This window comes from Siphateles boraxobius, unplaced genomic scaffold (assembly GCF_051911475.1).
Source record: "Siphateles boraxobius isolate OS27281-9 unplaced genomic scaffold, OSU_SipBor_1 41, whole genome shotgun sequence".
In the NCBI taxonomy this organism is placed as follows: Eukaryota; Metazoa; Chordata; class Actinopteri; order Cypriniformes; family Leuciscidae; genus Siphateles; species Siphateles boraxobius.
The window spans coordinates 38,722,189-38,735,905 of NW_027509042.1; the positions used below are offsets into that span (position 1 = coordinate 38,722,189).

General features: G+C 39.0%; 1 protein-coding gene across 3 annotated transcripts in view; it reads right to left on the reverse strand.

Moving 5' to 3' along the window:
• kalrnb (kalirin RhoGEF kinase b) overlaps window positions 1-13,717 on the reverse strand; it is an 82,156-nt gene that overhangs the window by 18,315 nt on the left and 50,124 nt on the right. Inside the window, exons 28-34 of one of the 3 annotated variants that reach the window (XM_077199552.1) lie at window positions 10,931-11,023; window positions 10,707-10,818; window positions 10,246-10,436; window positions 10,023-10,124; window positions 9,256-9,398; window positions 8,963-9,065; window positions 3,128-3,374 (exon numbers count right to left, since the gene is read on the reverse strand). In XM_077199552.1, the coding sequence (XP_077055667.1) occupies window positions 3,128-3,374; window positions 8,963-9,065; window positions 9,256-9,398; window positions 10,023-10,124; window positions 10,246-10,436; window positions 10,707-10,818; window positions 10,931-11,023 (991 nt within the window). Of the gene's footprint in view, window positions 1-3,127; window positions 3,375-6,737; window positions 7,064-8,962; window positions 9,066-9,255; window positions 9,399-10,022; window positions 10,125-10,245; window positions 10,437-10,706; window positions 10,819-10,930; window positions 11,024-13,717 lie in introns of those variants that run through there. The other 2 variants (XM_077199553.1, XM_077199555.1) reach the window with 2 other exon arrangements.

The following is a 13,717-nucleotide window of genomic DNA, read 5'->3' on the forward strand; positions in this document are numbered from 1 at the left end:
TATGATTATTTTTTACTTAGATTCATTGTTTGGTGTTTTTCTACCTTTGCCTTAACTGTCTTTATTGTTTCAATATCAACCGGGAAATATTTCACATTGCACTTTCTCCCATTCATAAGTAATATGAGTGCACCTTCTCTGTATATATATAAAGTCTTTGTGAGGACACAAGCCAAAACTCGAACTCGGGGTACCTGGAGTGCAACCTTGTGTGTCAGAGCATGATTTATGATTTATATACCGTTACAGTGATATTATAATATGTGAAATAAGAATTTGGTCATTCCGCCCACCATCAAAGAGCCTAAAATATGATGTAAATTAACAATATTACAAAAGTTTTGTAATATTGATTTGCAAAAACTGAAACGCTACACTGTAAAAAAAAATATATATATATATTTTTTGATTATTGGAGTATAGGTTTTATAAGAAAATATTATTTTAGTCTTTCTTCTTAAAAATGTCACATTTAATTAAGGGTGTTACTTGCCATTTCTTTGTAATTATTTGTGAAATCTGTTTCAACACCAATTTTATTTCAGTGTATAAGTGAAAATGTGAAATGTTGTGGCAATCTTTCTAAGTACAGCTCAATTGAGGAGAAAGGTATACTATATTTCACATGTTTTAACTATCTCATGGAGGACAGTCAGTAAATGACATTTTCTTTTCTCCAGGTTGGCCCTACTTGGAATTATATTCCTACATTGTACAGCTTAACTATGTGACAACCGGCAGGGCAACATTTTGGAAACAAATTTCCAAGAACATCAACATGACTGTCCAATAATAGGGCTGAAGTTCCAATAAAAGAACTGAAAAAAGCCCAGTCAACAGAATGAGGTGTAGCATAGCGTACAGTTAACTGTCAGGACAGAATCCTTCATGCCTGACTAAACATTTTCCATGTTTCAATGCATTACTTTCTGTTTACTATAACCCTGTTGCATCAGATATAACACACACTCCACAGCAAAGTCACCCACTAACAACAAACAGGCAAAAATGTGAACAGGCAAAAAAAAAACCCAAATGACAATTGACCAAGATCATTCAAAGAAATATTCCAGATTAAACTTTTTGACTGCACAGTTATCTAAATGTTTTCAGGTGTATGAACTTCTGGTTATGTGTTACATATATTACTTCCTGTCGATAAACATTCATATTCACAGGGCGGTGGACAATTTACAGTTGAGTTGTAGAGTTAAAAGTTCAAGACAACACAGCTTGTCATAGTTCAGTGACACAGTCATCTTGACCAGTCAGTTCTCCAGTTGATTTCTATTCATTTCTTTTTCTTGAAACCTACCTGGAAAAGGTCGACTCGCCCTTTCCTCTGTCTATTCTTAGATCCAGGCCCGAACAGTCTTGAGGTCAGGGAGTTCTGGTTGGGATGTTTATAAATGTGCTCTTCTAAACACAGGAAGTGCAGTGCAGGGAGACAACAGGAAATAAAGGGACTTTACAATACAGAGTGTTCCGCTTCAGACAGTATGGGGCCTTAAAGACACACTTTAACACCACCCTGACCCAAAAACCAAAGCTAGGTGCTTACTTGAAGTATATTGGCCCTCTAAAGACCCCAATATACTCACGGCGAAGTTCTTTTTAGGGGTAAAAATAAGTTTCAAATAAATTTGTAGCGGTATACTGTAAGCGAATATCCAGATGCCGCCCACACTGCTGGGATGCAACAGAAAGCAAGCAGCTTTACAATATTAAAGTATAACTTAAATTTATACTATGAAGCAGCTCTCAAGTGTGTTCATGTTTACTCGCCTCTGACCTCAACGGGCTGAACAGAAGAACTGAACAGGAGAACATTTGCACGCCAAAGAAGGCGAAACCCTAGAGCCACACCTAACTATTAAAAGTAAAAAGAACCCTATTATAGAAAGATGCATCATTCCAATGAGGACAATTGAAAGCTAAAATGGTTCTGCATGGTTTCAGTGTGGATCTATATGAGAGTGAAACATCTCATAAGCCTGTGAGAGTCCCAGGATTGAAGCCCCACCAAACACATACACCAATCCCCTGAGTTGGATCAAAGCAGGACGCAAGCCTTTCGTAGCATCACTAGCACCCTGCTAATTAATGATCAAACCCTATTTGTGCCTCACCCACCGAGAGCAGAACTGGCTCCCCTGGAAGAAGCCAGAGCTCACGCTGTTCAGAGAGCTGTGGGCACGTGTACAACGTTTTTTTGAAACTTGTATGGCTTTTTTCCTGCAGAAGACAAAAGTAGCTATTGAACAGAATGTCCAAGTTGCTCTTTTGCATGTGAAGAAAGTACATAGTAACTGAGGCTGTCAAAACTACTATAAATCATGTGGTTCTCAACCTTTTGACTCAAACTTCCCAACACAATTTTCGAAGGTCCCTATATTATATAATATTAACATCACTATAACTACAATATATTATTAACATAAACTGGGAGCTTTGATATACAGTAGATACAATTATTTTACGTTTCAAGAACTGCATGTTTAAAAAAAAAGTAATTATTGTAGGTTTTATTATATTAATAATAGTAATTTAAATCATTTTTAGCCATCCTGCATCCTGCCTCGTAAGCTTGCTGAGTACCCGGGCCTCTGGTTGAGAACCACTGCTATAAATGTAAGAAGAATTTTCATTTTTGGATAAGCTATCCATTATTATTTCTGACTAAATCATTATTTTTTGCGTTTTTATAATGCATTTTTTGCAATTGACTGATTTTCAGAAGAGATCTTAAAAGCTCAAAATGGATTTTTGTAAATGTATCAAGCTTTTCTGTTTCTCAAATAGTAGAACATGGCACTAGCAACGCTGAAGTCATGGGTTTGATTCCCAGGGAATGCATGATCTGATGAAGTCGCTTTGGATAAAAGCATGTCAAAGTTGGGCACAAATATATCAGAAAGTATCTTGTTACATATTACAAATACTTGATCATCAAATGAATCAAAATATTAATTTGTTAATAAATTGACTGCATTACAATTCCATATTACTTCAAGTGGTGCCTACTGTTGAACTAGTAGTGGCGGCTTTGGCTGTTTCTAAGCGGAATGTACCCATACGAAATATGACCTGTGTTTGTGGGCGGTGGATATTTATGTGTGTGACTCACCTTTCCCAGGTGGGAAAAAGCAGTCCATGTCGACACTACTGCGGGAGTGAGACACAGACAGGGTACTGCTGGGAACCAGACCCTCCTGAGGGGGCGAGTGTTCGGTGGTCCGCACGAGACACCAGCCGGGCCGCTCTCCAGACCTCTCCAATAGCTCAACCGTCTGACCCGACTGAATGCTCAACTCACCCACTGAGCCTGCAACAAAGTCCTGCAGAACCACAGTCTGCTCACAGCCACCCGACAACTAGAGAGAGAGAGAGAGAGAGAGAGAGAGAGAGAGAGAGAGAGAGAGAGAGAGAGAGAGAGAGAGAGAGAGAGAGAGAGAGAGAGAGAGAGAGAGAGAGAGAGAGAGAGAGAGAGAGAGAGAGAGAGAGAGAGAGAGAGAGAGAGAGAGAGAGAGAGAGAGAGAGAGAGAGAGAGAGAGAGAGAGAGAGAGAGAGAGAGAGATGCAGGTTTTTAAAGAAGCCTCTATTATCTAAGAAGAAAGTATGTGATGGATGTGTGTTTGTATTATTATCAATGTTGAAAACAGTTGATGAAAACAGTTGTGGAAACCTCGAAACATTTTTTTTTTTCAGAATAGAAAGTCCAAAAGAACAGCACTTACTTGAAATAGAAATCTTTTGTAACATTATAAAAAAAATATTACTGGCCCCAAACTTTATATCTTTAATATCTTAATTAATTTAAAGAAATTAAAATTAATTAAAAATAATTAAAAACAGTAATATTGAAGAAATGAACTGTTTTCTATTTCAATAAATTATTTAAATGTATTTTATTCATGTGATGGCTGTATTTTGAGCATCATTACTCCAGTCGTCAGTGTCACATGATCCTTCAGAAATCATTCTAATATGCTGATTTTCTGCTCAAGAAACATTATATATAATTATTATTGTTTAAAACAGTTTTTGCTGCTACCATTTAAAAGTTTGGGAAAAGTAAGATTTAAAAAAAAAAACTTTTATTCAGCAAGGACGCATTAAATTGATCAAAACTCATTCATGCAAAATTTCATACAGGAAACTTTCTCAAGAATTTTCTAGAACTTTACGAAACCATCCCAGATGAAAAGAAAAACAGGGCAGGCTGAGAGAAATGAAGGATGGTCAGCTTGTAGAGAGCAACCGGCTCACCGTACACACACACACACATCACCACCTGAGTCAAACGCACACACTACAGTGACAGATAATCAATTAATCTCCTCACACACACATTTACAGACACACAGAAACATGTTCTAATCTCCATCAAACACACCCACTAAAACAGAAACTCAGCTAAAGCTTATGAGAAACAGGATGAGTAAGAGAGGAAAAGGCAGGTCTAAACAGCTGTTCTCTCTCCATCTCTGACCTCCTTCCTACATCAAACTTTTAGACTGAGCTTTTGGGTGTCGACACAGGTTCTGTTCTGACCCAGCGTCCCACCCTAGACAGCGCCGTTCCCTGAATGTAGTTATGTCTGAACTACCTCTGTTCTGAGGGTCAAAACACACATTCATCTGAAAGATCAACTAAAACAAATCTCACAGTCTTCCATATTAAACACATGTCGGTTTTTGCTATCATAGAGTGTTAAACCTCAAAACAAAAAAAGCACCAAAAAATGATTTTGTCCATTTACTGTGGACATTTTGCTTTTTGGACATCTACTGTGGTATTATTAGGACTTCCTCAAAGTACCATGTTAATACCTTAGTATATACAATACATATGAGTAAATCATTTAATAGCAAAAAAAAGTTAAAAAATCAACATGTTAAATTAACAGAACTGCACATATGAAAACACCCAAATATTTTGTTTAGGGTTAATATGTAATAATTATAATTATCTTAATATTTGTAAGCTACTGAAGCATCATGATACAAGAATAATTATCTATGTGCTTCCTTTACCCTCTAAATGTTCGTATGTTTATGCATGGATGCAATGTCTTGCAATTTTTTGTGTTAATTGTCTTGAATATCTGTGATGCATCTGTGAGAGTTATTCTTATGAGTGTGAGTGTGTTTGTAATTGAGTCTGTTCTCAAAGCTACAATAGAAATACAAGAAATATAAATCTACATTTCTAACTCTAGAGTCCCAGTAGAGCGAGGCAGAGATGGAGGAGTGTGTGATTGGGTGGAGGAGAGAGATACGCCCTCCTCAGGGGAAATGCAGAGTGTTTTCCCTCCCTAATTCTTTACAGCTGGCCAGGAATTCCCACCATATGGAACAGAGTATTCCATACTGACAGAATTCCCAGCCATGAGGAAAGCATAATCCCCCACAGAGAATGAGACAGGGTGTTACATCTGCCATGCTGACACTTTTCCTTTATTCACAACAGACGCCATTCAGACTGGATTCAAGATGTACTAGTAACATATAAATGTGCAATTCTAGCAAAATTAATAACTTGTAGTAGATGACACACAGATATGCTGTAACTACTGATGAACTAATTTTATCATATTTTGCACTAGTCACTATAACATTCTAATAACAATAATAATAATAATAATAATAATAAGTATCAATTTGATAACTTTGACTATTATAAAGTAATTTAAAATATACATTCAAATAATTAGAAATATTAATTTACATTTTTACATGTTAATTTTGTATATTAACTACTGGTTTATTCATTATATTATATATTTTAAATTATTAATGTATTTTAAATCAAAAAATATTGTATACTATTATAATATGTTTTTTTATGTTGTTTGGTTTTCAAATCAGGAGTCCAGTTATTATGTCTGATACTAATTGTAATATATAATATTAGGTAGGTTGCAGATGTGACACACACAAACACGTTTGTAAAACATGAACAGCCACTCCCTCCTGAGCAACCCAAAAAACACAGTCCAAATGTGAGCTCATGCTTATGGGACAGAAAACACACACACACACACACACACACACACACACACACACACACACACACACACACACACACACACACACACACACAGACACACACACACACACAGACAGACACAGACACACACACACACACACACACACACACACACACACAGACACACACACACACACACACACACACACACACACACACACACACACACACACACACACACACACGTGTAAGTACACTCCTACATTTAAAGTGGAAACTTCAGCAGAGACACATGAAATAATTTGAGAATGATTACGGGGAAAACACAGAGTACTATCGCAGTTAAATCAGAGGGCGATCATAATAGTTGGGCTGAAACCTGGCTAGAGTCTGATTAAACAGACACTGATGTCTAAAAAAGCATTATTAAATATACTTTTCATACTAAAGCAGTTTTTTTTCAATTGTAAAACAAGAGGCAATTTAAATGGATCTTGGTACTAACACACTGTATTGGTAATACATATGAGAGTCAATACAAACAAATTGCTTTACAAATCATTAAAAACATCAATAAACCGTTAAAATTATCAAAGTATATATCAAGTCAAGTCACATTTATTTATATGGCGCTTTTAACAATACAGATTGTTTCAAAGCAGCTTTACAGTGATAACAGGAAAATAATGCAACAAAGTTTGTTTCAGCTGTACAGCAAATCCCAAACAATATAGAAAATTACATACTGTCAGATTTCCCTTTAAAACGACCACTAATCTCCCTTAAATCCATCAGAAGCTTGTGTACTCACAGGTCTGGTTCTCTTGGGTAGTCTGAAACTCCTCCACCTGGGCATGACTCTTTCTGTACCGCCAATACAACCAACCAGAAGTTAGACTGCCAACCAAATTCGCCTTCTGATTGGCTGACACTCAGGTAGAAAATTGTTTAACCCAAGTGCTTGTCCCAAGAGCCTCACATAGAGCTAGTGACTGCACTCATGCTCAACATGATCTTAAGAGTACGGAAAACAGATATTGAGCTGTCATATAGATCTGCACAGCTGAGGAGTGTTGAGAGGGTTCTGCCCATATGGGAGAGATTGAGAGAAAGGGGAGGAAAACAAGCAGAGACTCCAAAAGGACAGACAGAAGTGAGAGAGGAAAAAATTTAATGAAAAGTCGCAACACTCCAAACTAAGCAAGGAAAGAGTGAGGTGTGTGCGTGTGTTTGTGTGCACACGTTTGTGAGCTGAAGACAGAGAGCAAATAATACACACACACACACACACACACACACGGTTTCCATGTTTTATGGGGACATTCCATAGACTAAACCATAAGGCAACTCCTAAAATATTATTGTTATTTTGGAATAAAAAAAATATAATAAAAACAAACATTTGCTATGTTTTTGAATTATTGTAACCTTTGAGGATGACGTCAAAATTGAGGTTTTGTCAGATTTAGCTTTCTTCTGGGGACAAATGTCAACATGCCAAACCAGACTACACAGAGACACAAACAAGTCAAGAAATGTCTAGTCTGTAAAAAACAAGCAATATGAGAAGCCTATATACAGTTCTATATTTGAATGTCCATTGAGCCGCCCACACACGCACAGTCATACATGCACACAAACTCACAAACCTCAAACCACAATGACATAAGTAGGCCTAGCTTTCTCCAAAGAGAAAGAAAAGAGAGAATACAGAAAACTGTGTGTGTATGTGTAATTATGACTAATCGCGTGATTGGCAAGTTGCTTTGTTAAGTGACAAAAGCTTAATAAAATGTACAACTCTTTTGACTAGCAATAGGTGTTTTTTTATATTGCAGCAAATTCTGACAAAAAAAATTGGTCTGACATATAAAGTGACTGTGATCCGTCAGACTTACTTCTCAAGCACTTGTCTAAGCAAGATATACATGCAGTTGTGCTAAAAATGTCACGTTTATTTTATTTAAAGTATCTCAAAACTCTTTTCTTTAAAAAAATATGGATCAAGCGGTTACCGCCAACACTCGCCTTTTTGTGTGTAACATGCAGTGTCAGACATCCAGTAAACGGTCAGGGTGTGCCATCTAAGATGGAGACAAGTCTGTGTCATGAAGTAAACCACACAAACCACTGCAAAACAACCAATGGCAGGAGCGCATGCTTGAAAGAGCGTTTCTTTTTTTCTGTAATTAGATGGATGAATGAAACAAGAGCGGAGAGACTGGCCTGAGGTTAAGTTCAGGCGCAAGTAATCATAAAATTACAGAGAAATAATAGAGGGAGAGATGAAGAGCAATGATACAGTTTGTGCCACACTGGCATACTGGAAGGAATAACAGCGAACCAGAATAAAATTTAGTTGGACAGGGATACAAATTATATAACAAAAACAAGTCAACAAGAAGGGCAGTAAAAGAAAGCGAGCAAATGAATCATCCTTCAAAAATAACTTGGGCGATATTGTTAGTTTCAGTAATGAACTCATACACACACAGACTTGAGACCAATTAAAGGAAGATCTAGGGGAGATTTTGGACCGTTTTCCTGAGATTTTAGACAGTGCCCTGCACCATCATCATCAAAACACCAAATGAGGGTATACAGTATCTTTTCGAAGAATGGTTTTCCTTTTTTAAAGATATAATACTTAATTCAGCAAGGATGTGTTAAATTAATCAAAAGTCACAAAGACATTTACAATGTTTAAAACAATTCTATTTCAAATAAATGCTGTCCCCTTGAACCTTGAAAAAAAGTGTAACACACACACACACACTGCAGAGGAAGCTTCTTGCTGTCTAAACAGCGTATGTGTCCAAGAGAGAACCAGATTTTCCATAAGGGAAGTAACTACCATTGGACAGAAATAATTTTTCACACAAACATATTTGAAACCTAATCCTCACACAAACTTGTTGACATGATTACATTTCAATTAAACTTGATTTGTGTTTTTGTAGTGTAGTTCTACCTTGTCACTGTCTACAGTGTTCTGGGAGGTGCGGGAAGCGATGGAGATTGTGTCCGGCTGGCTGCTGGCATCACCCTGACTGTCCGCATCCTCAGTAGTTTCCCTGAAAGATCAAATTAATACTATTAACCTTATTTCCAATATAATCACATACACAATACTAACAAGACACCAAGCAGAAAGGGGATTAGAGCTGTGCATTTTGGGAGTACAGATGTATTGATTAGAGATTAATACAGAATAGAGAAGAATCTGAGCAGGGAATAAAAGAGCAGGAGAATGAGGTGAAATACCTCTTGCTGATGCTGCGCTGTCTGGCTGGGGTTTTAGGAGGGTGTATGGGCTCCTTTAGCGCCCCCTTCAGGTGGACTGTTCTCTCCTGAATCACCTCCCTGATGTTTCGGATCCACTCCTGTTTCACTTCTATACTGGAGGCCTTCAGGTGGATGAGACGATATGTTAGAGACAGAAGAAGAGAAAATGCATGATTTCAGAAGCGAGGTTTGAAATTGCATCATCCACATGAGTACAATGGCTCAAAGCATGTGCACCAGGGTCAGGAATTAGTTTGACAAAAATACCACAGATATTTGGAATATGGGTGCAAAAAATGTTCAGGTTTTATTCTGTAATTTCTAATACATTTGATCAATTCTTAACAGGGCTCGCAATTGATTCAAATATTTAATTGTGATTAATCTCAATTGTGACTTTTTTTGCAGTACTTTCAGACGGTTCAGGATTGATGACTAAATAATAAGCCTTTGAGTAACTCGCATAGCATGAAACAGTTAAGAAATATTATACTTAATTTACTTAACTGCATACATTAAGCATTCATTTTGACGGTGCTAATTATCATAATATCATGTTTCAGGTGTCATGTCGGTTTAGGATACAGTGTTATACTGAAGTGTACTGAAAAAAGTACTCTCAAAAAGGTAGAAATATTAATTTACTTATTAGTATGGCGTGCACTAGCCACTAGGGTGTCGTTCTGACAACTCTGTGGGTTTATCTGACACTGATACACACAGACATACACATATATACATCTTACCTTAAGAACTGTTTTGTTGTCAGATGTGGGAGTCCGACCACCCCATAGAGCAAACTTACACGGATCACCTTCAATGTGTTCGGTGACTCCTAATTCTGATGTCTGTCAAAACACATTTGAATTCACACTACCACTAGCGACTTACTAATGAAGTGGGAAAAAGTCACTTAAGAGCTCATTTTGCTGATGGTGTTTACACTTCTTGACAATGTGTCATCCTTACCAACAGCTTGCTCTTGTAAACATATTTGGTGCGTCCAGACGAGTCTTTCATCTCTTTACTGAAAACGAGGGAGATCTCAAAGAGGAAGAGATGTCGGTCCCGGCCCTTGCGGATCAGAGATTTGGGATCCCACACTTGGAAGGTGTCCTGTAGGATCAGCTCACCCTGTACGGCCAGGTTCTCATCAAAACCTGAAATCACAACAACAATCACACAGATAAACAGACGCATAACTACATCGAAAAATGATTCTGCCACCAATCTGAAATTCAGATTCCGGCTTTTTGGTCAGTGATTTTTTTCATCAAGCAAGAAAAAACAATGAAAACTAAGCCAAAAAAATCAAGTGGCAAATTTTTCAAATCGTATTTTCAAATTTTATTCTACAGTCTAATTGTAAAAGAAAAAACCCTTCTGCACAAAGTTGCGTTTTCAGCACAGCTGCCGTAATTATCGCTCACCCTCCAGCATGCTGACGTGCATGGCATCATTAGCGCGTTTAGGCACACTAAGCATCACCTCCAAACCCTCCTTTATTTCTCCTTTCCCTTCCTCACAACATGTCAGCAACTCCTGTTCACAAACACACCCATTTAGAGCTGCTAATTGATTCAAAATGTATTTAAAAGGGCATAATTATTACATCACATCAGGTAAAGACTGAATAAAAACACTGAGTCTTCACCTTCAGCAACAGCTGGTATTTAGTGATTCTCTGAACGGGCTTGATCAGGTACGATGAGATTGAATTGGCCAGCCCATGTCTCCGCTGTATTTCCTGTGAGAAACAGCAGAAAACAACAATAATCTTGTGGCTTTAAAACTGTGGTAATTGCTAAACAAAGATGGTGAGATGGTAAGTCTAAGATGGTAAGTCTTCCACTCTGGTTGACCAGCTGGTCTGCCCCCAAAACAAGTACCCAAAATCCTTTAGGACCTGTTTAACTATGACCAGTGAACCACCCTAGACATGTTTAAGCAAATTTTTCATCACTGTATTAATGGAGTTTTAAAAACAGAAAACTTTAGCCCCTTTACAGATAAATTATCAGTAAATTACTGTTTAGAGATCATGGCTGAACAGGACCTTTTCATGAATACCGGTAAATCAGTCCTGTATGAGGAGTTGTAACATTAGCAGTAAATTTTTGGTATGATGCTGTGTGTGAACAAAGAATAGGATTACCAGTATTAGCACATATGCACGCAGGACGAGCCGGCATAAAGAAGTCTGCTTTGGGTCAATCATAAAGCTCTGCCAGAGCTGGTTAGAGTAAGCTATGGTGCTTTTAATTGCATTTCTATGGAGAAATGCACTGGACGAATGTCTGATAGTTGCACCGTGTCTCACGTTCCAGACCCTGCCTTATATTCCATTTATCAGTGCTGCGGCTCTGCAGTTACTATAGTACACAATAGTACTGTTTTGCTTCTTAAGAGCAAAAACACGTTCTGCGTGATCATCCCCTGACGCCTGTCACTCAATAATCTAGTGTTAATCTATATAGATAATAATCTATATAGAATGTACTGATTTGGAACAGCCCAGCTAACAAAAATATGTTCAATAGATGTTCAGCTTCTGTATCTTTAGCAAGCGCTCTGTGTAACATTGTCTGTCTGATTTGGTGTTTGTTTGTCCTGTAGGAAAACAAAGAAGTTAGTATATTATACAATATAAGAATCATGCTCCTCAGATCTTTATCTTTACTGTAGATTACGGGTCCGCAACGTTATAATACTGGAGGAAACTTTGAGCAGACAGGAGTTCCCTTTATCTCAGACTAGCAGCATGGCAATTTCTGCCAAATGTGTTTCTGTGGATTTTTACAATTTAAAAAGGTCCTGACACCAGGGTGTTCGGGCCTCTGAGGGCAGGCCCCTCCAGGGGGAGTGGCTCACACCATTTCAATGTGTGCCTACTCCTCCGTGGAGCCCTCAGGAAATCAACCTGCTACACCCGCCACCTCTGGTGCTTTGGGGCACAGCGGTTTCCAGCGAGTTTCACTGGGGAACATTGCGGTGCTGGGAGGCTTGGCCCCTCCAAGTAGGGTTCTAGAGGAATATGCCGGGCAGCCACTTCAGCCACTTCGAGCTTACTCCTCAAAATGCATCAGAGGTCAGTCTCGAGAGACTGCTTCCCTTGGTAGAATCTTTGGCAGGGTGGAAACTTCTGCCAAATGTGTCTCAATGGGTCCTGCAGACTATAGAAAAGGGGTACAGAATTTGGTTAAATTTTCTGAATTTTCTCGTCCAACCTGATTCAATGGGTTCTTATACACAGTGGTAGGCTCAGAGCAAGCTCAGATGCTAAAACAGGAAGTTCAGTCCCTCTTGGTGAAGGAGGCCATAGAGTGCATTCCTCCTCCCGAGAGGGACTCTGGGTATTACAGCCGGTACTTTATAGGTCTTTATAGATCTTCTTCAGCTAAACCATACTCTGAGGATGTACAGGTTCAAAATGCTAACAATTAAATTTATCGGGACTCAAATCAGGTCATAAGACTGGTTTGTCATGGTAGATCTTAAGGATGCGCACTTCTATAAATCAATCCTTTCTAAACACAGGTAGTTCCTCAGGTTTGCTTTCCAAACCTATTGGAAGCTTACCGATATTGGGTTCTTCCATTGGCCTGGTGTAGTCCCATCTTCTGTACATGAGGCTATTGCAGTGGTGGCTCAAGATCAAGGGGTTTTCCCCGAGGGGCAACCCATACTGCTTGATCAAGGTAACGCGTAGATGCCTTCGTACCTTGGTGATGTGGAAGAAACCTTGGTCCCAGGCCTCTTGTCGTCAAAGGACACTTACAACAGATGCTTCCCTCACAGGCTAGGGCGCAGTCATGGACACTGCTCAACTAGGGATCTGTGGAGAGGCCATCATCTTTCTTGGCACATAAACTGCCTGAAGATGATGGCTGTACTTCTAACACTGAGGTACTTCCTCCCAGAACTCAGAGGCTGTCATGTTCTTGTCCGGTCAGACAACACAATGGTAGTGTCTCATACATAAATCATCAGGCGGGGTCTGCGGTTTACAGACTCCTGTGGGCTCTCCCTGAGAGCAATCTACATCCCTGGGTCTCTAAAGCAAGGAGCAGACACCCTGTTGAGGCAGGGGCTGAGGCCCTGGGAATTGAGAATCCTCCCTGAAATGGTGGCGTTGATTTGGAAGAAGTGCGGGTGAGCGGAATTGAACTTGTTTGCATTTAAGGAAACGGTACACTGTCCGCTTTGTTTTTTCCTCATAGATCCAGCTCCACTGGGGCTGGATGCCATATTACAGACATGGCCAAGGGTTCGTCTGTACACCTTTCCCCTGATCCCTCTGCTCCTGGAAGTTGCAAAAAGGATTTGCCAGAATGGGATTCATCCTGGCCAGCCCGAGTATGGTTCATGGACCTAATATATATCTCCTGGACGGCACTCCTTGTGAGATTCCCGTCAGAAGGGACCTTCTATCACAGGCAGG